Raw genomic sequence first — 26,758 nt, forward strand, 5'->3', positions numbered from 1 at the left:
ACAGTGGGAGTATTTATGCCACAGAAGCTGGTAAAATCAGAATTACCCCTGCGTTTGAGGAGCTGGTTGTTAAACATTTACAAGCACAGCTCTGGTGCGGCTGAAAATTCTAGTTATTAAAAAAAAATTATCCCATGCTCCTTTTACTTATAATTAATGAGGGAATTAGAAATCACAATAACACTTATGTTTTTATTTTCTTCCCAAGAAATTATTCTGCCCTTGGTTTCATACTCCAGTGTATTCAGGAAATGTGTGTGTGCGTGCATTTGCTCCTGTTTAAGAGTCAGAAGAACAGGGGCACCTGGGCGCCTCAGTCGATTGAGCGTCCGACTTCGGCTCAGGTCATGATCTCACAGTTTGCGGGTTCGAGCCCCACATCAGGCTCTGTGCTGACAGCTCAGAGCCTGGAGCCTGCTTCAGATTCTGTGTCTCCTCCTCTCTCTGCCCCTCCCTCGCTCACACTTCATCTTGGTTTCTCAAAAATAAATAAAAAAAAAAAAAAAAAAAAAGAACAGTAGCTGCCACCTAGAAGGAAGGGAAGCAAGCGAAGGGGGGTCTGTGTTGAGCTTCCCTCAGGCTGTTCAAGGAGATGGGAAGGGTGGGGGCGGGGGTGGTCTCAAGCTGGACAGGCCTGCTGATATCCCTTGTGAGGGTGAGGTAAGGCTGAAAACCTAGACTTTGGGGAAGATGTGATACCCAGCTAGGGTGTGCTCCTGAGATTTTCCTGTTGCAGACCAGACTGATGCCTGACCCTGGCGGTGGACTTAACTGGAGGATGTGGATCTTCCCAGATATTCTAGAGAAGAGTGGATACTGGAGAGGTCAATGGTCTGTGAACTACAGGTGCTAGTAGTCCATGGAGATGGAATGCACTAGAGACTTGACCACTGTAGGAGACACTAGAGAAGAGAGACAGCCTGAAAGAGGCTGTGGTTTTGCTTATGAAGCAGATGGGAGTCATGGTACTTTGGAGAATTTATGGACATGTGCCCTCATTTCTATCCTCACTCAGAGATAGGCACCTCATAAATATTCTCCAAAAGAGCAAAACAGTTTTACTTCTTTGCATTCCTTAGATGCCCTGCATGGTACTGGGCATGGCCTTCTCCTCCCTATCCCTGGTATCCAGGGATTGGGCTACGCTGAGGGTCAGCTGCGTGGTTCAGAGAAAAGGGCCATTTTGAACAGCTGCCATTCTCAGGGTGGGCCTCTGGTCAGAAATCAGCATGAAGAGGGGCGCCTGGGTGGCTCAGTCAGTTAAGCGTCTGACATCAGTTCGGGTCATGATCTCATGGTTCACAAGTTCAATCTTCGTGTCCGGCTCTGTGCTCAGAGCCTGGAGCCTGCCTCACATTCTGTGTCTCCTTCTTTCTTTGGTCCCTCCCCACTCATGCTCTTGTCTGTCTGTCTGTCTCTCTCTCTCTCTCTCTCTCTCTCTCTCTCTCAAAAATAAACATTTAAAAAAATCAGCATGAAGAATACTCTGCATGCGGATGGCCTCCTCATCACCCCATTGGGCAGAAATCTTCCCCCTCCCTGGCACTTGGTCCTACTCTATGTATAGAGGTTAGTTCGGGACAAGATTGAGCCGAAATATGATGCCTCCAGTGTGTTCATTACCCCTTTGGGTTGACAGAATCAAGGGAACCATTCATAATAAGACATCTGATTATGATATATTGTATTAATATTAAATTCTAACGCTAAATCTGAATTTCTAAACCAAAGTATGCTCTCTCCAGCTTCCCAGTTCTGACCGTGGGGACTCTGAAGGGATAATATGGGAGGACCCGTGTGTACTTTCTACTCATGTTCTGCCTTATGAAGACAGACTCATTCTGTTTGTGAAAAACAAAACTGAGAGTATCAAAAAACTCCTATCTGTTCTCCCTTAAGGTCTCCATTCATCCTCCCCAGGGACAGTTTCTGAATAGTTTCTGAGTAGTTTCGCACTAGATCAGACACTGGTCCAGAAAACTACAATGGCACTCGGTTGTTCAAGTAGCAAATCTTGTGTTCTGAAACATTCAAGCTCTTCTCCTCCGCCCCCTACCCTCCTCTGTATTCTCTCCCCGCGTTCTTTCCTACTCTCCAACCCGCAACATTGGGATTGCTGAGTCCTGGTCCTTGTCAAAACCCTTCTTATTTTCTCCCCAGTGGGGTCTCCATCCATCATAAAGCCATTCTCAACTCTTACTGGTCCAAAGTCGACATCTACCTCACATCCTCACTTGTACATTAAGCAATGCTGGGACCCCTGCCCCTGTTCTTATGTACATATGTCACCTGGGCTCTGGACTGGAAGTCAGGGGACATGAGGTCTAATCCTGAATTTGCAACTAACTAGCAACTTAATTAGCTTCCCTATTTCTCAGCTCCTCTTGTAGCAATTGGGGATGTTAACCGCAGCCTCAGGGTCGAGATGATGCCGGAAGGAGGGAATCATAGTGCAAGGGATTACTGTGATTACGATGACATCTTTGTGAGGTTGAATGAACTCGTGTGACTCTGTCCTGCATGGGAAGCATGGAAAGGCAAGAGAGATCCAGCAAATGCCAGAGGGAGCAGAGTGCCAACCATCTGGATCACAGATGGGAAAATACAGGCAACCCGAAGACAGGCTCAGCCTCTGCAGCAGACCCTGTGTCCCCACAGACACAGCCTGGAGAGGGCCAATGGCGCTGGAGCTGACTGGGCATGCACGTGTGTGGGGATGTGGGTGTGCATGCACATACATGCAAGCACACGTGTGGGAGCACGCACGTGTGCATTCGTGCATATGCATGTGTGTGTAGATTTGTGTGCCTCTTTCCTTTTTGCAGGAGATTTATTTCAGAGTGAAAGCGAAATTTTTTTTTCATAGTCTGGCGTTAAGAAATAGTGTTTGGTGTAGTTTCTGTCCCTTTTTTTTTTTGAGTTTATTTACCCATTTTGAGAGAGAGAGAGAGAGAGAGCAGCATGAGTGGGGGAGGGACAGAGAGAGAGGGAGAGAGAGAATCCCAAGCAGGCTCCGTGCTGTCAGCAGAAGGAGCCCCACGCAGGGCTTGATCTCACGAACTGCGAGATCATGACCTGAGCTGAAATCAAGAGTCAGACACTCAACCGACTGAGCCCCCCACGCGCCCCTGGTATTGTTTCTCTTGAATGTTTCACTAGTTCTCCGTAATAGAGCGTCTGTAGTCCTTTTCCCATCGGAAAATCAGCTCATCATCCCCCCGCAGTGGTGGGGAAAAGAGGCCAGCCAACAGACTTCCAGTAATTCTTAAGTCTTATTTTACACATAGACTTTGCTTTTGCTGCTTCCCCAAATTTCTGAAAAGCTGCTGACGACACACCTTCAAAGGGAGTGAATTTTACATCTTTGCCCCTCTGTCTGGCAGAGATACGATGGCACTATCACCTGACCGGTGTGCAGGAAGGAAAAAGATACAGAAGCCTGACTGATTCAGAAACTTCATCCGGCATCCGGTGGCCGAGCACTGACTCAGGGGCCGCATCTCAAAGCAGTCTCAGAGTGGTAGTTAAGAGCTGGACTTAGGTGCCAGTCCCCACGCGGGTACTTTCTAACAGTGCGGCTTTAGAAAATCTAGTCTGCCCCTTTCTCTCTCTCTCTCTCTCTCTCTCTCTCTCTCTCTCTCTCTCTGTCTGTCTCAAGATGTGGACGGTAGTAGCAGCCACGGTGTTGGGAACTGTGAGGATTAAATAAGGTGACACAGGTGAGGCGCTTGACCCAGACACATTGGCCTTTTTGTCAAAGGCGCTGCGTGGACACGCATTCCCCTGTGTTAGGACTCGCAGCCTGAGCAAAAGAGGTTACGAGCGTTTCGGGGCGCCTGGGTGGCTCACTCGGTCACGTGGCTGACTCTCGGTTTCGGCTCAGGTCATGATCTCACTGTTGTTGAGTTCCAGCCCCACGCGGGGCTCTGCGCTGACAGCACGGAGCCTGCTGGGGAGTCTCTTTCCCACTCTCTCTGCTCTTCCCCTGCTTGCGCGCGCGCTCTCACCCGAAATAAACTTAAAAAAAGAAAGAAGGATGAGGATTCTGTGAAGGTCACTTTTGCCTCTCCTCGTTTAGGCAGTGACTTAGTTCAAAACACGTCATGCTTCCTGTCCTCCTTCCTGGAGGACAGCTGACCAAGCAGTGCCACCTGCCACCCTCCTTCTCACGTGTCCTGTTCTACTTGTCTCCAGGCCATCGCCACGGCTGTGACACTTCTTCTCTACACTTCTGTGCCTTGCTTAGTCCCATCCCGATTATTGCCTTGTTCAGCACGTACAGGTAGAAAAAACATGCTTCACGTCACCGAGAACTGTGGCTCCCTTGTCACGAACATGAGAGAGTAGAATTCTCCCTGTCCCATGAAGTCAGTCCTTTCCCCGGAGTGCTGTGAAAGGAGACTCGGGGCCATGCTTGGCCTCTGCCTAATCCCAGGGGATAGGGTTGCCACACGAAATACAGGATGCTCGGTTACATTTGTAGAGTCTCGTTTGCTAAAGCAGGCGGCCCTGCATGGCAGGGGGTGGGAGGGGTGGGGGGTGGGGGGGAGCCCTGCCCGCAGCCTGGGTGCTGGTTGTTAAGCCCCGTGGAGCTACCCACCTGTGAATCGCAGCACCGCATACGCTTGAGTAAGACGCGTAGATGTCCGTGCCATAAACGTGGTATTTGGGGTCTTGGCACCCTGCTGGGCATTTCACAACGAACTCAGGATTGATGATCTTTCCGGCTTTGACATCACAGTTGATCTGAGGCACAGCTGGGAAAGCAAAATGAGGCCAAAATTACACCTAGGGGTATCAGCTTATACACTGGGTGGCTCTGTCAGGTCATACATGATCATTTACTTAATCTCTAAAAGCCAGGGCCTGGGCCGACCCTGGGTCCTCTCCATATAATGAAAGCAAAGATATAATTAGGACATTCCTCAGGCTAAAAGAACAACAGTGACCATCCACCGCATTTAACCTGCTGAGAGCAAAAACAGAGGTGGATTCTTGTGCTTATTCAGACAATTGAAGAGGAGAACCCTGGGAAAAGACCCACCTCCGGGGGGGGGGGCGGGGGGGTCAGCAATGTCACTGTGGGTCCATGACTGGGGAACACTGGCTTTTCAGATGCTCTGGAGCTAGTTTGGGAAAAGAGGGAACTGTCAGACGACCTTTCGGGCCACAGGGAAGGTATTTCAGGGAGGGTAGATGAGGGAGCACGGGCTGGGGCCAGGCGGCCTGATGCATCAGAGGCTCTGTACTGGAGCCGGGTGGGAAGGTGGGGATTGTGGGGGGTGGGGCTGGGCCGGGTCAGGAGGCTTGAGGGCTTGTGTTCTGTGCAGGAGGTGGGACACAGTGGAAGGTTTCTGGGCAGGGGAGACAGATAATGGAAGAGATCTTAGGTCGTGGTCCTAGACAGGGGTCCTAGGTCCGGGCTCAAGATAGTGGTATTTACTCATCTGCCTCAACACATGATGGAAAACTAGGACCCTCCCCACCCCCCCCATCCCCTCTGCAGAGCAGCCAGGGGAAGCTCAGTCTTTCCTGTCTCCTTTGTCCTTCTTTGGCTTTGTGACAGCCATTGCCAGACTAGCACCATCCATCAGGCAAGTGTTCTAGAGCCGAAAGCTTGTCTGGGAACGAGGTGAGGTAGGTTCTCCAGGGGCAGCAACTAAAAGGGGATGTAGCTACATCTTCCTTGGAGAAATTTCCCTCAGAAACTCTGAAGGACAAGGTCTCCTGGATGATACTATACTGGTGCCCTTGCAGCTGGGAAATGTATTCCGTTCAGGGCCCTGGTCTCCAGAAGGGATTCTGAAACATGAGCATAGTTCAAAAAATAGGCAGAGGCTCAGGAGGTGTCTGTAAACCATCAGGTGGGAGGGCTGGCTGGCAGAACGGGTTGTCTGGCCACAAGGAGGCGAGAATTCGGAGGCGACAAGTGATTGCCGTCTTCACACGTAGGGCTGGTGTGTGCTAGGACACCAGAGGACCAAGCTAGAACTGAAGGAGCAACTTTCCATAGAGGCAAATTTTGCAAAGAAGAACCTTCCAGTGATCGAGGTTGTCCTTGAAGGAATGGGCTGCCTTGTGAAGCGGTGCGTGAGCTGAAGTATGCAAGCAGGGACTGAAGAGTTGAAGACGAGATTTCTCCATTGGGTGGGAGGTAGAATCAAGCCCCGCCCAGGGCTAAGAGTCGGTGAGGACATGCATGGAGCCAGGATCTCTGCCAGGCCACCCACCCTCTCCCTGGGTTACTGAGATGGTCTCAGAGTTGTTAATGGCTTCCAGCTGTACCCAAAACTCCCCCCACCCACCCCCCCACTCTCTCTCTTTTAACCCTTATGTACCTGAATGGAGCAGAGTTGCATTTCTCTCAGACTGAAGAGAAAACTGATGTTAGAACTTCTGCTCTTTTCCTAAGCTCCTCCCAGACGACATCGGAAGCCCTCCTCCCCCGGGGGGTGGGGGGGGGGCTGAGTCTGATCACAGGCTAACACAATTTGTGGTCTAGGTTAAGAAGCGGAGTGCTGTGCTCAGAACAGCCTGTGGTTTTCTTCTCCCTACCACAGGTTGCCTCCTCTCCAAAGCTATTTTCCTTTTATCTTTCATTCTCTTAAATCCCGATACTCAAGTCTGCATTTACTATTTTGAGTCTCAGAATATCTTTTTTTTTTCTTTTGTAAGCAATTTGGGGGCTGAAGACGCCAGTGTAGTGTCTCCTTAAATTAGCTAATTGATCCCTGGGCGTAAGTGGACGTGTTCGGCTCTCCTCCCTTCCGCACACCACTTCCCCACCCCCAAATGCATCTGCTCCTTTACATGGACACAAAACCGAAGCATGCCTTCTTGGTTCTTAGGGATTTGAACCAGGAGGTGACCAGCTCTGCGAACTGGGATTTAATGTGGATGTGACTTTGGCTCTCCTGTAGGCCAACCCAAATCTTCTGGAGTGGAATAAATGGGGGTATATCTGGAAGCTTATTGCCTGAGTATTACACAGTGATCAACGCTATCGAAAGACTTTAAGGTATACACAACACACGCAAAGGATTTTCCATGAAATAGTTGTTTTAACAAGACAAGTGGGGGATGGGAAATGTCACATGGGAATATTTTGCTTCCTGCTAATCAAGTTCCCCTTTCCCTCAAGGGGTGTTTGTTTCATTTTTTACAAAGGCCTGGAAGTGCCCTAAATAAGCTCTGTTTTAACTGCACCCAATTGGATTAGCAAAATCAGTGAATTAACTCAACCCATAGCAGGGAAAAATGAAATCAAGCACATATGCTCATGTACTTTGGAAAAACAGAGTGCAATGGCAAAGTGTGGCTAAAGGTCAAATATTTGTTAAATTTGTACAGAAAATTAAGCTGGAGAGAGTGAGCTAATTAAAAGTAATTGCCCAAATCACTGGGAAGTGTAATGTCTGAATCCAGCCTCAGGAAGAAGCGTCCATTTGCATTTTGGGGGCCACTTTTCTTTGAGTATAGAAACCACAGTTTGGTTCTTTAAAGTATTCCCCCAGTTATTTGTGAAGTAGTCTGTTTTCTTGTAACCTCGAAGAATCTTTCATCCATCCACTTATAGCCCAAAGGAAGTGATTTCTCTTTGCGTTTCCTCTGAATACTTTTGAACCACTCTGATCTTACAGCTTAGGTTTTCCTTTCCTTTTTCTTTCTCTTTTGTTGTTCAGGTTCATTTTCGTATCTCCCTTCATCCTTCTCTGGGTTTTATGTCAACCGTGCAGAACTAAGACTTCCTTAAGAGGACAAGACAAAATTAAGGCAGCTCAGGAAGTATCATCCTCAGGTCTGAGGGGAGGAGGAAGACCTTTGGCAAATGCCTGGTGAGGGGGGTTGGCAGCGCGCGCTGCTTCCCCACTGTCAACCTCAGGGGATAACCTAGAAGTCATCAAAAGGTTTACTGCCAGCAACGTTTGAAGAAAGTAAGACGAGAGCCTCTCCCGGTCCTTCCAGAGTAGACAGGTGCCATGGTGGTGACGGAGCCCGGGGCTGAAGCCACAGAGATGCTAGGATTGTCCAGAACTGCTTGGGTGGAACCTTTGCACAGAGACCTGTTCCTTGGCCATGTACTCTTCTTCTCCCTAGTAGGATGCCTTTAGGTTACCTTGCTTTCTCATGGTCACTATCACTTTCATGACAGAGCTCACATGAGAGCTCCAAGATTTCTTCCTGGAGGTCCTTGGCACCAGCCATAGGCAATAGGGAACCGCTTACAACCCAGATGATTAGAACTGAGAGATGAACTTTAGTTGTTGCTCACTGAGGTCCTGTGTTTGCTGTATGGATCTCAGCGAGTCCCTGGGCAAAACTGGTACTGTCTGAGTCACTATTTCATACAACACAGGAATACTAGAGGTAGGTCTTCTGCCTGATCTAACAACGGATCAGGTGACGGGTTATCAGACTGGGTAATGTCGCATACAATACGCCAATCACATAGCAGACCAAATCAAACGGAATACTTGTTTTCTATTCATCTTTTCACTGATCCCAGGTGAGCTACATTGCTTCTGGAAAACAGATAGGTTTCCTAATCAGTTAAGAGAAGCCCTTTGTAAGGTTGCCTCCTGGCAGCTTATGAGGAGGAATTATTATAACATAAAAGCACTTATGTATAAACAGTTTTGATGTGAAATTTGATTTGTTAGAAATTTGAAACTGAATATGAAATTTGTTAGACTGTGCTATTGAACTCAAGCAAAGTCCTATTTTTAAGATAATTATGCAAAAACATTAATGAAATAAAAATGACCTTTAAATCAAATTTGAAGATGAACTGTCTCCTTGATCCTCATGCCCAGTGACCAGATCATGTGAATCCTTCCTTGGTAGTGACTTCTTTTGCAAAGCATTCTTGCCCATTTTTCTTAAACGGTCCTTGACCACCTTGAATCTTTGGGCAAAAACCATCAATACTATTTTGCTGCCCGTGGACAAATTTCAGAATCCTTAAGGCCTTTCCCAATCCCCTCCACAGGACTTCTGGGCTCGCCAATATTGCTCCTGGCACTTTTCAAATGCATGTCATCTTACAAACTTGGCTTGTATCATTTCCCACACCTGGAACCCTCTTTCTTATATCTGTGTAAATGTTACTACTTGTCAAGGCCCCAGTTTCAGTCAGATCTTCATCTACCTCCTGGAATATATATTCCACAAAAGTAGGGATTCTTGTCTGCTTTGTTTACTGCTGATCAAAAATGTCTGCTGAATGAATGAATGGATGAATGAATGAACTGGTCCATTAGCAAATCTTATTAGTTTTATTTCCAAATCTGCTATTTCTCTCTACCTCCATCTTGGTCCAAGTCACCAACATTTCCTGTCTGGACTATTAACATAATAGCCACCTATCTTGTCTTCTTCCTTCCATGTTGCCCACCCTTTGCCCCAAACTTTCCCCATTGGAGACTCAGGGTGATTCTTAGAAAAAAATGTAATCACATTTCATCAGTTTCCTGATTAAAACCCTCATTGGCTTCTTATTGCCCTTAGGATAACATCCAAGCTCCTTGAGATGGTCTACAAGGCCCAAAGGACTTGGTCCCTGTACTCCTGTCTACTTAATCTCCTACCACTGTTACTTGGTGATGAGAATGTGCTAGGCAACAAAAGCCTAGAAGAAGGAGCCTTCAGACAGAAAGAAGAGCCAGTGCAAAAACTGATGTGGGAATGGGCTTGGTGGTTTGAAGAATATAAAGGAGGCCAGTGTGTGTAGAGAACAGTGGAGGAGGGAGAGAGAGGTCTCTGATACAGACTGGGAGGTCAGCAGGGGTCAAATCACATGGGGACTAGATGAATTAATAATCCTGCCATAACCAAGATGTCAGAAATTGTTTTTGCTAGCCCTCTTTCCAGGACTGTACAATAGCTTTTTTTTTCAGAAGAAATTTATTGATAAGCCTACTCGGGATAGAGGCTGAGCTTCCAAGGACCTGTGTGTGGGATGAACTCTTCAGAGAGGCAAGGAGAAGCATCTATGTGTAAAAGGGGCTTGAGAGGGAGGTAGGGGCATGAGATGGTAAGGGAGAGAGAGCGAGGGTGAAATGAGGTGTTAGCAGAAAATTTTATGCTCTACAAGATGACCCCTTCTGTTGATCCTGGAAAGCCCATAGTAAAAGCTCCAGAATATGATAAAACATCAGATGCAGGGAAGTTTCTTGTACAAGTTAGTAAAGTAGCTGAATCACAGGGCAGGGTGGAACAGGAAGGCCATTGCAACACAGGAGTGACTAGGTAGAGAAATCAGGAAGTTCATTGCAGATTCTCCAGAAATCATGGGGAATGCTCCAGGCTTTTTAAAAGATTATAGAACTGGTATTTATACAGGTTTAATCTGGCATCTGAGGATCCATGGTGGCCAAGCTAACACTGGGACGACATCACTCTAGATGATGGAATGACAGCATTAGTTAGTGGTGGGGCTGGATTTGAACTCTAAAATGTCTGATTCTAACACTATGCCACATTTTCCCTGAGACAAGCTTTTGCCAAGATGTGAAGCCTTGGGGTTAAAAATATTTTCCTTTGGTCATAAAAGATTCCTTAAGAAGACTATATCAAGCGACACTGGAGGGAAACATAAGGCATGTGATGGAAATTGTTTACAAAGGCAAACCCAGTAGAGAGCATGTGCCTCAACAGGTAACTCCAAGCTCAAGCTTTAAGCACTTCTTAAAAACTCTATAAAGGTTGGTCCTTCTAACCAGGCTTCCATATGCTATGGAAGGACAGCGATGAAGGAGTGACTGGAGAACAGAGGTTAATCTATCTGTGGCAACACAGCTTTTGGGCAGCTGCAAAAGTTTGTGTCTCTAAAAATAACCTATTTTTAGTTTTCAAAGGACTCTAATACACATTTTTTCTTTCACTTGAACCCTACAAAACCTTGAGAGGTATATTATTTCTACATTTCAGAGAAGTGAGTTGACTTGCCCAAGCCCAAGTACTAAGTAAGTGGCAGAGGTAGGACCTGCACTCAGGTCTCTGGCTGTAAAGCCAAAGTTTTGTCGCTTCCACCTGTTTACTTCTTCCGTAACTGAGAGAAAGAATTAAATTACTCTTCCCTAATCTAATCCTAAGGGTTTTCCTGAACTCAGAGGTCACTGACAACCACCAGTGGGTGAATATTTCTTGAAAATGTGTGTGTGTGTGTGTGTGTGTGTGTGCGCGCGCACGCGTCTGTGCGTGCACTCATCTGTGCATTTATCCCATTGTTTTCCTGTTATTTCTGACAAGTGCCATGGTAGAGTTTGCTCAACTAAAAATCTGCAACACAGAGAGTGCACCTCCCTTCTCACTCCCACCTCAGAAGGAGGGCTAGAAAGTGAATCCTCTCCTGTTTCATGGTCTGAGAAAGGGCACACACACCATTCTGTGTGGAGAACACACTGGTGTTGGTACCAGGTGTCTAAGAAGCAAGCAAGCACTGAAGGTTACTCACAAGTTGCTACAGCTAACAACACGTGAGCCTACTCGGGAAGCTGTGTGTGTGTTCTGCCCAAATCTGACAACCACCCAGAGCTGTCTCTTCATCAGTGTCCAATGCACTAAATAACCAAGTCCCAGAACAATTACCTCTTCATGCCCAAGGCAGTACCTCTGGGAATCATCAACCTTTCAAGGTTGATTGCAAAAATCTTTCCATGCCTTACAAGGTATTAAGGTTAACTTATTGGAAAGAACCACGTGGATTAAAGGTTGTACATTTCACTGCAAGTTAAGACTATTTTAACAGACTCAATGTAATGGAAATATTTCAGAATGTAGCTTTACTGCCCTGGAGAATATCTCACTGTTACTTATCCTACTGATTGTTGTCTTCATTGTGTAGACAGCTCAGGAAACTCTGAAGGTCCCCATCATCTAATGAATGACAAAGAACAAAGCTTCTCCACCTGGCCTTGTCTAGTCCTAACCCATTTCCCAGCTGCATCTCCCATGACTCCCCCACACTTAAACCGACTACATCACTCACTGTTTCCTGACATCATCTTCCACTTTTTCCCCAGGATGTCTGGGCTTAGTCTACCTAGAAAACCCTCCCACATACCTCTGCCCTACTTTCAGTTCGTGTCCTACCTCGAATGCTTCTTCATCAAAGCAGTATGAATCTTTTAAAAATTTTTTTTAACGTTTATTTATTTTTGAGACAGAGACAGAGCATGAACGGGGGAGGGTCAGAGAGAAAGAGGGAGACCCAGAATCTGAAACAGCCTCCAGGCTCTGAGCTGTCAGCACGGAGCCCGACGCAGGGCCTGAACTCACGGACTGCGAGATCATGACCTGAGCCGAAGTCGGACGCTTAACCGACTGAGCCACCCAGGTGCCCCAGTATGAATCTTATTCATACATCCCTTGTTATTCTTATGTAATCATTTGCCACATTTTGCTTTATTTTATAGTGGGTTTTGGATGTTGTTTTTGTTGATTTGTCCATCCATTCAACAAATACTCAATGAGCACTCAATGAGTCTTCATGTTGCTTTTGATCTAGATGGCAAGACAGACTCTATAAAAAAGCTCTTCTAAGAATGTGGGATAAGTACAGAGTAGAGGAAGTGTAGTGCACATAGGAGCCATATAAACTCGTTTAGTGTGTGTGTGGCAGTGAGAATTAGGTCCAGGATGTCTCACCTTTGCATAATTTAATTTTATCTTCTACAAGATTGGGTGCTCACTGAAGTCAGGGACTCTGCAGGATGGATGGCTGGTAACATGTTGCATGGAGCTGATCATGGCTCTCACCTGTGTGATGCCATCTCGCCTGAACCCACTTTTAACAGAAGCCATTGCTTCTGAGGCTATTCTGGGGCTTCCTTACATGTAGAAAAGCCATGGAGGAGACTTTATAACTTAAAAGATTTTTTCCCTCCTTTACAGACACTGCCTGGCAGGGATTGTTCCAGAGATGCTGGTGGACATAATTTAAGGGGAAACATATGATGTGTTTGTTACAGTGTGGCCTGAAATGTTCATGAGTTGAAGACTAGGCTCTTTTTTGAATGTGGAATCTACACATAGATGAAGTTAACAATTAAAATTCATAAAGTACAGTGACTGCCTTAGGAGAAGAGTCTTATGAATATACCCGAACCCTTCAATAATTATTTGTAGCCTACAACAATTGAGAAAAATGCCCCCACATTTTGGTCATTTGTTAGCAACTGCTTGAATAGGTTTGTACTGACTATGTCTACCAGTGAGGTGCCTCTAAGTAAGGTCAGACCCATGGCTCCAAAACATATCAGGAAAATGAGAACCTTGAGAAATCACCTCTAAAAATAAACTTGGTGAAACTCTCATTGCATATAGTGTGGTAAGCTTTACCATGGACTATACAGTGCGTTGATTTATTGAGACATTAACTTAGGTTTATTCTGATTGTATTCCCCCCGCCCCCCCCCCCTTACTATTCTAAGAAGGTAGTCAGGCCTGTCTTCTCCCACCTCTGGAATTCAAGGTTGCATGAGAGAGGGCAGAGTTGCCCAAAGACAGCTCTCCCTCACGCATTGGGAATTCGTTTCTCCAAATCCCCCTTGTTTGAGAGCACTGAGCTTGGTCAGCCCAAAGAGTGATGGAGAGGAAATGATCTTCCAAGACTGGGAAGGTGGGAGTGGGCAGGTAGGTCTCGGTGGGGGAAATGTCTCTGTTCCCTAATAGCTGCCTTGGAGGAAAATCATCTGGGAGCAATACCTGGTGTGGTGCCCCTCACGGTGAATCCTTAGTCCTGGGACTGCCGCCATCTTTCCCAAGATCCCACATTTCAGAAAACAATGGAGTGCCCAACTTCTACAGATAACATGGGCTTGGACACTGAGCAGGGCAGGGGAGCTCCCTGAATACTGTAGATTGCATAAGCCTTCCAGGGACTGGAGCAGGGAGGGAGGAAGCCCCTGTAATGATGAAATTTTAATTTCTCAGCCCCTGGAAATTGGCAGTTTGGAGTCAGACTTGATTTGATTAGAAAATGAAGTGATGTGATAAGCCAAGCATGCTGAAATTACATTGTGCCTAATACAATTGTGTACATGAAAGCAAAATATTAGTTTGAAATGAATGGTCATGCATAAGAGCGAGGAGTAAGTTTGTAAGAGCTTCTCCCATTTCTTTTTTTTTTTTAACCTTTGCTTTCCCTTTTGTAAGACTCCCATGCCAGATTATTTTCAACATGTAATACCTTCTTGGTCTGAAGGGCCCCCAACGGAGATAAGTGATATCCATGAGGGCCTCTGGGGAGCCATAGGAAGGCCAAAGAAATGGAAAAAGGAAAAGGAGATGAGAAGAAAAAGAAATGATAAAGAAGACGAAGGAGAGAAAGCAAAGTCTACATGTAGACAGAATAGATGCACTTGTATGGCACATGGCTTCTGGCCAGACCAAAGGAAGACACCCACGCTGGTTCCTCCTTTTCCTGTTCTCTCCATATCTCTTCTACTTTATTTCCTATTTGGTCAGCCTGTAGTCATCTCACACCCCTCATCTGTCTCCAGGCAACAGATACTTCGTTCCTAAGCCCTGGCTGGCTTGGCAGAAGGCACTAAAAGCATCTGGGGTTGAACCTCACACAGACCTGCATTTCCAATCTGGCTCTGCCAGCCTGTGGCACCAAGTCGTGGGCACTGAGTCAAGAGCAGCGCTGCATGGGTCGTAGGGGTTAGTGTCCACTCACCAAAACTCTCAGATTAGTTTCTTCTTGTTAGCCTTGAATGGGCACTGGTGCCAACGGAGGGCTGGCCCGAAGAGGGGCCAGAGGGCACTGATGAGTGCCCATGGTTTTACAATTATATCTGAAAGTACCCCTGATCTGTGATGTCTGTCTACTTCATGGGTTCTCAAATTTCACCAGGCATTGGGATTACAGGAGGGCTTGCTAAAACATGGATGGCTGGGACCCGGAGCTCGCATGTCTGATGTCAGCAGCCTGGGCGGGGTGGGGCAGAAGGTCCCAGGTGCTCCTGGTGCGGCTGGTCCAGGAGCACACTGTGAGCATCACTGACCCAGTTCGTTCTCACACCGAGGCCAAAGTGATTGGTTTAAAGTCTTGCTTTTATGATTTCCCTTTTCTGCCTAAAATCCTTCAGTAGCTCCCTACAAGATACATTTTGGGGTGTCAGCTGAGCTGGAAATGAAACAACATTTTCCTTGGGGAAGAGGTCGGAGACCACCTCCTCCCCACCTCCTCCTTTTTGAGCTTTGAGCGTCTCCTGGGAATATGGGCTCCAAAAAGGCCCACCTTTTGATCTTATGATGCAAGGCCTTCAGCCTTCTGACCTGTGGATCCGTAAATACTTACTTCTAGAAGGAGCTCGGGGCTGTCCAGGTATAGGGGAGACAACCACGGAGTCCATGCATTCACCTCTCAAGGAAATGAGAGAAGATGTAATTGTCGCGCCTCCTACTTCACTGTAGACCTTCGTGTGAAGAGCTGGGCAGACTCAGTAGATGCTTTCACTGTACCCGTACATGCGTGTAAATCCGTACCCTCACCAACAAACTGCATGCTCTCTCCTCTCTCTCCATTTGTCGGCAGAAAGAGTTTTGTGTTTTTTCAATTTTTTTTTTTCTTGGCAGAATGGTCTTATTTCCCCAGCACAACCCTAACTACTTTATTCTTCTCTGAGAACCACCCTGCCGCCTGGGATGATGCAATTAGGTTCTATCTCCCAAGAATGTGGAGTCAGTATTGACAGACACCATGTGCAGAGTGGGTAAAGGGAGGGGGAGAGGGAGGACCAGGGAGAGAGAGGGAGAGGGAGACAGTGAGGCAGACATGCATAGAGAAGCAGAGGTACTCATTCTTGGGGCCTTTTCGTCTGGGGTGCGGTTCCAGCGAGTTCCAGCTACCAACCCCCCACCCACGTCCTGCCAAAATCCCTTTTGGAGTTATGCTGATTGCAACCAAAATAATGTGCGCTGAGATATTCCCATAGCCCTCATAAGAAAGTCCAGATTCCCGGGCACGGTAACAAAGCTCTCCACGATCCCACGCCTGTTTAGTCCTTCACCTCCTATCTCAACACCTTCACTTCCTACTCTATGTTTCAGTCACATCAAACTACTTTTTAGCTCTTTCCACTCTTCAGGCCTTCAGCGTGCTGTTTTCTCTCTGCTTGCATCTCTCTCTTCTCACCTTTGCCTGGTCTATACCTAGTCAGTCTTCACATATCAGTATAGTTGCGGTGCTTCCTCCAGGAAGCCCTCCCAGATATACAGCTCTTCTCCACATTCTTGGAGTACCTTTAGCTGCCAGGTGACTTGCCTTTCTTTCTCCCTAGATTTTGAGCTCTGTGAGGGCAAAGACTGAGTCTCAATCACTGTTGTATCTGGGTGTCTAACATAGAAACTGGTACTTGGTGGGCACTCAATAAATACTGATCAAATGAATGGAGTGCCTCTTTGCCATCAGTCACCTACCCCAGTGGCAGACTGACAACAGCGAAAAGAAAACATGAAAATGACTTTGGCCTCAAGCTATATAGACTGTCATTTGGAAATACTCCTGAGGTAAAGAATCAGACATTGCCATGGTTTGGGAATATCCTATTACCTTCACTGTATCCCCATCTCCCTACCCCCCTTATTTCATCATTGTGCCAGGGTTTCCAACTAGAGAAAAGGCCTCTTGCATGTATTGATTCAAATGTGCTGCATCACCAGGGAGATTTCGAGTATAAGGTTAGAATTTAGCATATCAGAAATCTAATCCATTTGAGATCTCTCGAAGAGGTTTGCCTTTGGGTCATTTAGCACAGGCTTTCATAGTCACTGACAACTGTTGTCATGGTAATCATGGAGCCTTTCATGATTTTTGTAGATGAGTTAATGAAGATACTGGAAACAGCCCAAAGGAATTCATACTTGGGTGTGCGTTTGTCTCCATATTAACCCAATCATTGTTTTGAACACACATCTGCCCCTGGGCTGACTCTCTTGGCTCTTGGTACCGACAGGAATAAATAAACAACTGATTCCTTTTTAGGATTTTAGGCTTGGAGGCTGTGGATGGCTGCTCTTTTGGTCTCGTTTCAACAGGAAATCCCACATGGAGGGTTTAAAGGAGCAGAAGGGAAAAAGAATGGTGTGTGGAGCAAATATCTTTCTTTTATTTCAAATTATTAATGTTGCTGATTGCCAGCATCTAAATTTAATGCCTGTGAAGAAGTTTCAGTTGTGGGAAGCACAGAACATTGACTATATCTACAGCATTTCTTTCATGGTCCTTTATAAATATACCTTCACTTAGGCCTCCATCAAATGCACAAATTTAGATCCAGATATCTGAGCGTTTTTACAGTATTGGAGTGTGAGATTTTCCATCTATGTCCTGTCCTGCTAGTGATTTCCCAATATCCATTCTTCCTTCTTTCCTGTAATACAATCCCTTACTTTTAGCTAGGCATGTGGATGCTTGAAATGAAGACATTTCCCATTCTTCCTTAAAGCTGGCCAATGACATTTAAGTAGAAGTGATGTATTTAACTTGCTGGATTTATCTTTAAAGGGGTGGGTATGTGTCCTTCTTCATCTCTTCCTGCTGACAGGAATGTGGATGTGATGGATGGAGCTGGGGCACCCATTCTGGGCAATGAGTTGAGAGCCATGTTGAGGAGAGCAGAATGACAAGACAGAAGGGGTCCAGGTCCCTGGAGACTGTAAACCTTCCATAAAAGCCCAAACTGACTATGTTTACAGGAGAAAGAAGCTTTGCTCCTATTTAAGCCATTGTTATTCTGGGTTTTCTGTCATCTAATTTTAACTGATTATCCAAAAATGAAATTTATTTTTCCTCTTTCCACTGATTAGGTGTGAAACCTTATGCGCTTCTCTGTGAGATTTACCTTCTTATCCCAGAGCATGCTGGAAGGTGAACATGTTTGCATTACCCAGACTCAATTTTCTGGTATGGAGAATTGAGACACCATTTCAATGGCAAGAAACTAGCTACTCCAGCTTAGCCATAGAGACTTAGTGTTGCCCGGCCTTTGTATGTACATTTTGAAATTTTCCAATATGATGGGACCACGTACCTTTTACCCTAAAATCAGTGCTCCTATTTCAGATGCTTTTGTGGAATGAAGTAGGTGGTAAATAATAATTACTACTAATTAGACTGAATGCAAAGTAATTGAAGGAAGACCAAGAAACCCCAAACCTTCCAAATTATCTGAAACAAGCATAACAGCCCAATACACGGGAGATACAAGTCTTATGCTAATAAGGAACTGCAGTTTTACTTACTTAACTTGGGCCTTTTAATCTTCTTTGTCATGTCTTTATTTGAGTGTATTCCAGTCGCCAGCAAAACTACATGAAAAAAAAAATTGAAGAAAACCTAATCAGTATCATTTTACCTAAACACTTTCCTTTGACCCTTATCTTTGCTTCGATCCCATGTTAAAATATTCTCATCGGTGAACTAATTTTCCCTTAAATGAAGGTTGGGGAAATAAGACGATTAGTTTGTGTTTTTGTCCTCCGCGGTAACAGGCCTTTCAAAAACACCTCTTGGATACCTGCCCTTTGCTTTTCTTCACATTTCACCACATCAACTCCCCTCTCTCCAATTTCCAAAGGAGGAAATGTGGGCCTGGAGAAGTCTACTCTTTGCTTGGCGCAGAAATAAATGATGGAGGAAGGATGAGCACCGAGCTCTTCTGGTGCTCTTTCCTCCGGTCCACACTCAGTTTCCAAAGGGCTAATTCCCCGCTAGTGGGAGAACTCCATGCGCATGCGCATGCCTGTGTGCTTGTGTGCGTGTCTGCGCATGTGCATGCGAGTGAGAAAGGGAGGGCTGGCAGGGAAAGGTAAACTAGGAGGAGGGGGGCTGGGGAGAAGAGGGGGACTGGTCGCACGGTCTTAGGTGTGACCTGGGTGTCCCCTGTTGGTGCAGCACCTGGTTCTGTGCCCCATCAAGGCCGACTGCAGCTAGGTGACCTTTCCCCTCAGAAACTGGAATAGAACAGCTTTTGGAGACGGCTGTCTTCAGGAGGTGTAACACCAGAGGAAGGAGGGGGAACTCTCTCCTTTTTAATTCGAAGTCACGTTACCAGTTTGAGCCTTGTGTTTTTAAAAAATAACATTGGCCAGTTTTTCTTATTTCCAAAATAGTACACGTTCCTCACTGAAGGATGTAAAAAACACAAAGAACAGTAAGGAAAATATAAATATAGATGAACACAGGAGTATAATATTTTTGGGTTTTTTTCTATATGTGTACTTATTCATGCAGGTGCTCAAACCTTTGATCATGCTCACACCGTTTACAATGTTTTATAACTTATTTCTACTTGAGGATATATACAAACACTTTTTCATGTCATTAAGTGTGCCTCTCACAATAATTTTAAGTGTGGGCAAGGTATTGCACTGTATGGATGTATCAGAATTTAGCTAACATCTGATTTAATATAAATTGCTTCATCTCCACACGGATCCTTTATTATTTCCTTTAAATAAATTTCCAAACAGGATTTCTTGTCTGAGAGACATGCCCACTTAAAATTTCAATATGTACTGTGAATATTTCTCATAGCATTTTTTTTATTAGCAATGTCTGAAAACGCTCATGTCTCTACCAATGTGAATTCTACCTGCAGATAGAAAAGCAATGTTTTCCCTTCAAAGGGCTGGTCAATTCTCCATTCTCCTTCCTTCCTCTCTAGGCCTCGCTTCTACTCTACCCACCCAAAGCTGGTACTGTTTCACGTGTCTCTGTTTTAGACACGTTTTTGAGAAGCTCACTTTGTGGATGGGGTTGGGACTCCAGAGGTAAACATGGAGAGATAGAGTAATCAAAATAGGCATTCTACTTCCTGCCGTGTGTGTGTGTATGTGTGTGTGTGTGTGTGTGTGTGTGTGTGTAACACAACTCAGATGCTCAATGTAAGCATACATGGACTTAGGAATTCTTGAATTGGCAACTACCTTTGAAGGAAAATGTCACCAGCATTCGTTAAGAAAACTTTGTATTTATCTTGTGATTAGCTAGTCTGCACCAATGGTACAGCCCTTGAATTATCCCCAGTTTCGACCTTTAATGTTAAGCGGAGGCCTGGACAGTTGACATACCATATCCTGCAAGAACAGACACATGAAAGAGAACTGAATGAGACCCAGAAGTCGAGCCAGGTGGAATGAAGGCAGACATTTTTTACGTGTTATTTACTTCTGGGGTTTGGGTGGGTGTGAGTGTCCTGGAGGTCTAATTTTTATAGTGGTCTCTGTGTCATTTAACTCTGTGCAAAGACACATCTTCATTTTATCCACGAAAACAACGAGCCCTAGAATATTAAAAAAAAAAAAAAGCAAGTACTAAATAAGTATATAGAAGAAAATTAAGCAAGTAGAAGGAGTAAATGAAATAGTAAGTAATACATTTGGGTATCAATATTTGTGGAAAACCAAATACTGTCCTCCCAGGTCTGTGTGCCTGTGGCAAGTGGTTTACAAGTCTCTGTATCATTAGGACTATAAATACTTCGGTAAGACCACCCCATCACTCGCCTTTGCTCCCCCATGACCCTCCAGGCTGAAAACATGCATAACTGGGCTCAGTTTTACCACAGTGGTTAATAAAGTCATTATTTTCAATGGAACGCAGAGGCCCTCTCCTTGGCTTAGATGCTTGTTAATTAAAACTCTCCAGAAACCACTCCTCAAGGGGAGGGCTGGTCAATAAGGCTGCAAATGTGCTTGTGCCCTGGAGCAAGTCTTCATTCCTCACATATAAGGCTTCCCTACCTGCACTGGAAATGGTGAATTGACTGTTGAATTTGGGAAAGAGAAAAATCAGTCTTGTGTTGCCTTTCTTAGGAAGTCAGGCAGAGCGCGGGGGTGGATGACCAATAAGGGATGGATGGCCGATACTCACTTCCGAGGACAAAGTGGACCACAGGTCTGAAAGCCAATCCCTTCTGTAGGAGTAGCTAGTCACCAGGCTATGGAGGCCATTAGTGTCTAGAAGGCCTGAGGATGTTAAATCTAGAGGCCAAAGTTCCAAGGCAATCATGGTTTATGAAATTTGTTGCAATACTTCTCAATTGTTGAAAATTCAATATTCTAGTTTTGAGTAACGTTGAATAAAGGGAATACGGTTCTCACCTTTTGATAGTAGTGCTTGAAATTACCAAACCAACGAACTGTTGATATTACTTTTTCAAAGAAAAGATTTCCCCCCACTTCTCACTCTCTTCCTCTTTAGAGTAGCCATGAGTACAGTTGAGAGGGCTGAGGTGTGATTGTTTTAAAATTCAATTTAAATAAATTATCATCCAGATAGCTTATAGATAAATACAAATGAGTTGGCTTAAAATGATGTTCGGTCTCATTAATGACAAGAAATGCAAGGTAAAGCCAAACATGATAGTTTCTCTTATCATGTCAGTAAATATTGAATACAAGATTATACTTAATCTTGGCATGGATTTGAGATGATGGCATTTAGATATACTGCTGGTGAAGTCTAAGCAGGTACAGTCATTCTGGAAAGCCATTTGGCAATATATGTCAGTAGCCTTAAAAATATTTCTATTCTTTGTCCTAGAAAATATGCCCCTAGGAATATATCCCAAGTTATAATTAGAGATAAAGATAAAAAGTGAGGTAAACAAATGTCCATTACAGCATTATATATAATGGCAATCTGGAAATAATGAAATGTTGGAAATATCCCAACAATGGGGGTATCCTGAGCATTTATTACAAATGATGTGTTAAAGAATATTAAACGGCAAGTGCTCAGTTCTAAACTTAAGAATGATTCTGACAAAGTTAGAATACATGCAGAGAGAAGTAACATAGCAAAATGTTAATGATGGAATTATCATTTCTATTTTCTATATTTTCCCCATTTTATAGTGTATTCCATATATGTATTCCATATTTTATATAGAATATGTTTCTTTTACAATTAGAAAAAGGCAAAATGTTTTATAATTGGGTCATGTTGAAATCATATAGGCTTATGATAATGCAAAGTCCATTCCAAAATCATTGGTATGATTAATAGGCACTTGTGTCCCAGTTCTCCCTATCAATAATGAATTATAATCAGAATTCACTTACTTTCAAGAAAAGACATGAAGGGCCAGAACATCTAATCAATGACCAAATCAGGAAGTACTTACTGAAAACTTATTATGTGCCCAGAACTTTTATGAAAGTGCCTCGTTTTAGCCCATAAACTTTTTGATAGATCCCTTCAGGACCCTTGAAGACACTCAACTCCGGTGGTGTTGACAAAAACTCTCTCCTTGACCAAACTTTAATTCAAACTCCTCCAGACCCTCTTCCCATCTGGCCTTTGACCGTGGGCTTCATTGTCTCTCCTTGTTGATTCTGCATCACTCGGTTTTAGCAAGAATCCTGTTTAGAGAGAATCCTCCACCGTTGATACCTGATCGCCCTGGTCTGCCTTTAGCAAGAAGCCCCCACCCTTGATGTCTTCACTCAGTAATTTCTATCCACTGACCCATGCGACTTGCTGCTTGGATAGAAATCTCCATGTTCCTTGTTGTATTTGGATTTGAGCCCAGTTCTATAGTGCGATCTCCTCTACTGCAATAGTTCCTGATTACAATCTGTTTTTACCTCTTTAAACACTATTCAGCTCTGGTTCTCTTTAAGTGTCCACAGTGCCTTCCTGAAAACTGATTTACGAGGCAGGTCATTTTAAAGCAGTTCAAATTTCCCCCATGCTTTAATTTGGGATTATGTTCTCAATGAAACATCTGGCATTAAATAAATCAGAGCTTCATAGCAAAGACAGGACAACTTACTCTCTACAATCATATAAATCATACAGTTATGCTTCAGATCACGAATATTAAAGCTGGGAGGAGCTTTGCAGGTTATCCTTTTATTTTATAAAAAAGAAACAAAGTTCAAGGTTAACACCTTGGCTAAAGCGGCAGTTATTTGGGGGCAGAAGTTGGAACCAGAACGCAAGTTTGCTGGCTACTGTCTTAGCCCATGTCTACCACTTGCTCCCCATAGGTGCAGTTGTTGAATTTGACACCGTCTTCAGGTAGGTAGAGTCAGAATTGAGTTAAATTACAGGACATTCAGCTGGTGTTGGGGAATCACCTCGTGTGGTGAAAAAACCCACACATCAGAATTGGGTACAGAGTTGGACTCTGATACCTTAGAAATCCAGCATCCCTAAGGAGGACAATTTATTTCACGATTATTCTTGAGTGCCGGTGGGATGTGTCAAGCACTGGCAATGCACCAGCTCTTGCCCTCAATGAGTTCACAGCTTTGGGGGACCTGGGCTAGTGGCAAGGCAAATGCCATGCAGCTATGATGGAAATCAATACAGGGTGCAATGGGACACTTAGAAAGATGGCCTGATCAAATGAGGGGCTGAGGGAAGGTTTTTGAGGACCAGTAGGGCTTGGGGAGGTATGGAGGCAAGAGGAAGAACATTCCAGGAGGGGGAACAGCATGGTCAAAGGCCTGGAGGGGAGAAATGATGTGAGTCTCAGGGGAATGAGAAAGTCAGTACTTTTCGGGTCCCTGGAAGCCAGAGTGGAGTCCGTGGGGAGCAAGGAGCACAGAAGACAGCAAGGGCCATATCAGGAAGGCCTCCCCAACAGGCAAGGCACTTTAATTGATAGGACCCCATCTCAAAGACAAAAGGGAAATACTGAGGAGTTTAACTCAAGAGTGGTGATCAGACATGGGCTTTAGAGAGATTGGGGTATAGTAGAGAAGGAGTTAGAGGGCTCAGGATTTGGGGCAGGGAGGCTGTCATGGGTACCAAGGAGCATGACAGGGAAATGGTCCTGGGATGGAGACCAGCAGATGAACAAGAGAGATGCCAGGGACGCAGACGTGTGAGGACACAGAGAGGGGATTTTGTGACAGGAGTCTCCTTTGTCTACTTTGATTTCTCACTTTCTGAATGAGTAGCCCTGAGGGGAGAGAGTTTTGCAGAAAGGCAGGCTGAGTCAGGCTGGGACCAGGAAGGACAGTCAAGTCTTCCTTCTTGGTTCTGTGATGCAGGGGACATGCTGAGTATGAAATGGCCTCAGGGTTTGCTTGTTTTGTTTGTTTTACAGTCACTAAAGCCTTCTTATTTCTGACTCTCTACCTGCCCTAAATAAGAAACCTGCTAACAGGCGAGTGATTGTGGGAGGGGGCAGCCTCTCAAAGGACAAGGTCCAAGTGAAGGAGCCTGAGTTTCCCAGGTGAATATCCTTCAGCAGGTTGGTGGGGGAGTCTGGACCAGAACCCATGTGAACCCTCCGACTCCCAGTCTAGTTTCCTTCCACCAGGTGAAAGCCCTCTTGCCTTCTCAGCTGTGTTACCTCTTTCTCTTCCATTTGCCAACTCTGCTGTGTAGACGCCCTCTGCACAGACCTTGAACATTCAGACTATGTTATGGGTTTAATTTTGTCCATCCTAGATTCATATGTTGAAGTCCCAGCCCCCAATACCGAATATGACCTCATTTTGAAATAGGCTGCTTGCAGATGTAATGATTTAAGTTCTGATGCGGTCCTACTGGACTAGGTTGGGCCTCTAATCCAATATGTTGGATTATAAGTGTTATAAGAAGGGGGAAATTTGGGCGCACACACAGATGCACGCACAGAGGGGTGTGACGTTAAGAAGTGCCAAAGATGGCCCGCAAACAACCAGAAGCTGAGAGAGAGGCATGGAACAGACTCTCCACCACAGCCCTCTGAAGAAACCAAGCCTGCTGACACTCTGAGTTTGGACTTCTAGCTTTCAGGACAGTGAGCGAATAAAATCTTGCCATTTGAAGCACCCCCCCCCCCTCACCCCCGGTTTGTTGTATTGTGTTGTGGCAGCCCTAGTGAACAGATAGACTGCCTGAAAGGGCTTTGCACACTTGCCTGGCATTAGTATCACAGCCATCCGTGGGGTCACTCTATCCAACATGGTTGGGGTGCAGTGGGGTTGAAATTACTAGAAGATTACCTTTGGGCTTAAAGCTAAACCCGTCAACCCTCTTCTCTCTTCTGGGCGAGCTGCTGCTCCTCCAGAGCCTACCCAAAATTGTGTTCCCTGCTGATAATGGCTAAGGGTTTCATCTCCAAAAGTATGGGTCACCAGTGGTTACAAGTAAGGTCATGTCAGGGATAATAATTTTTTTTTTTTGAGGAATAAGAAACAAGAATGTTCCCAAATTCAGAATCCGTAAATGTGCTCTATCTGCAATGTTGGCTAGTTGCTGAAGAATGCACAGATATGTGCATATAAATGTGTGTAATATGTACAAACATGTAATACATACATTTGCCTTATACAAAAATATATACACACTTACATCCTGAATTTGATCCACAGTTAACATTCTCACTGAAACTTCCCTCCAAACTATGTATCATAAAAAGATACACTGTGCTGTTTACATGCACTGTCTTGGTTTAAACCTTTTCTTGGCAAGATTCTTTGGACTTTAGGAAAATGTTAAAAGTGTATCCAGATACACATATAAAAGTACTTACCAAGGAACATTTCAATAACAGATGCCTTCATAGTGAGGACAACAATCCCCATAAAAATCAAAATGGCACCCTGGAGAGGAAGAAACAATAACACCGTCACATTTCAGCCAAGAGTTCTGAAATTGGACGCATGGAGTGGGGGGGGCGGGGAGGGGAGGGCTGCCTCGTTTTGCATCGCTCCCTGGAGTCTCAGGATTCTAAGTGGCAGCTTGCTCTAAGGAGCCCACAGAGATGGCAGTGGCCAGCCTCACTGGTACCCAGAACCCCTGCTGGCCACTAGTCCCTATTCTTCACAGGTTTGGTCTTTACTTAGAACCGAAGACAAAGTAACTCCACAATTTCGGGAAGATGCTCAACCAGCCTTTAAATTAGGACAAAAGCTACACTTATGATATTGAGAGAACATTTTTGGATTATAAGTAAACAATGCATTCCTCATTCAATAAATATTGATTAAATTCCCATTATATGGCTAGGTATTATTAGGGAGGAAGTGATGGAAATGGAACTAATAAAGGTTTCTTAAAAGACTTATATTTTAAAAGAAGTGGGAAGACATGTGTAGATACAAATAACCATAACGTTAGTAAGTGTGCCAGGCTCTATAAGGGAATAGAAGAGGCGTGTGTAGACCAGTGGTTCTCAAACTTTGCTGCATATTAGTATCGTCTGCAAGTTTTAAAAGGCCCTGATGTCCGGGCTGCACCTCAGACTAATTGAACCAAAATCTCTTAAGGTGGGATCTAGCATTGTGTTTTTAAGAACTCCCCCAGGTAATTTCAATGTGCTGACAAATTTGAGGACCCGTGGTTTAGAGCAAGACTTGCTAAATCTTACATGCATAGGAATTACCTGAGATTTTGTTAAAACACAGATTCTAATCCAGTAGGTCTGGGATACTGTCAGAGATTCCCCAGGAGGCCAGGGAATTTTAGAGAAAGGAGAGATAATGACAGCCATGGGGATAAGAGAAAGCCTCCTAGAGGTGGTAGCATTTGATCAACTTTGAAAGACAAACAGTTTGGACATGCAGAAATAGGGAGAAGTGACCCCAAGGTCACTTGGGGGAGGAACAGCACTGACAGGAGCTCAGAGGTTAGCATAGTGGATATGAAGATGCTATCGATCTGTACGGGGTTTCCTCCTGCTCTTGAGGCTGTGAGGAAACTCTAAAAGGTTTGTTCATACTACCATTACTCATTACGTGGAGCACATACTCTGTTGCCTCAAATCTTCACGATAAGCCAGTGTGGCAGATTTTATGATGC

General features: G+C 44.9%; 1 protein-coding gene across 2 annotated transcripts in view; it reads right to left on the reverse strand.

The window, feature by feature from the left end:
- Window positions 1-26,758, reverse strand: part of VIT (vitrin) — a 106,245-nt gene that overhangs the window by 57,124 nt on the left and 22,363 nt on the right. Inside the window, exons 2-4 of one of the 2 annotated variants that reach the window (XM_006930365.4) lie at window positions 25,491-25,560; window positions 18,253-18,318; window positions 4,601-4,757 (exon numbers count right to left, since the gene is read on the reverse strand). In XM_006930365.4, the coding sequence (XP_006930427.2) occupies window positions 4,601-4,757; window positions 18,253-18,318; window positions 25,491-25,542 (275 nt within the window). In that variant the 5' untranslated portion in view covers window positions 25,543-25,560. Of the gene's footprint in view, window positions 1-4,600; window positions 4,758-18,252; window positions 18,319-18,527; window positions 18,715-25,490; window positions 25,561-26,758 lie in introns of those variants that run through there. The other variant, XM_045054694.1, reaches the window with a different exon arrangement.

This window comes from Felis catus, chromosome A3, assembly GCF_018350175.1.
Source record: "Felis catus isolate Fca126 chromosome A3, F.catus_Fca126_mat1.0, whole genome shotgun sequence".
Classification (NCBI taxonomy): Eukaryota; Metazoa; Chordata; class Mammalia; order Carnivora; family Felidae; genus Felis; species Felis catus.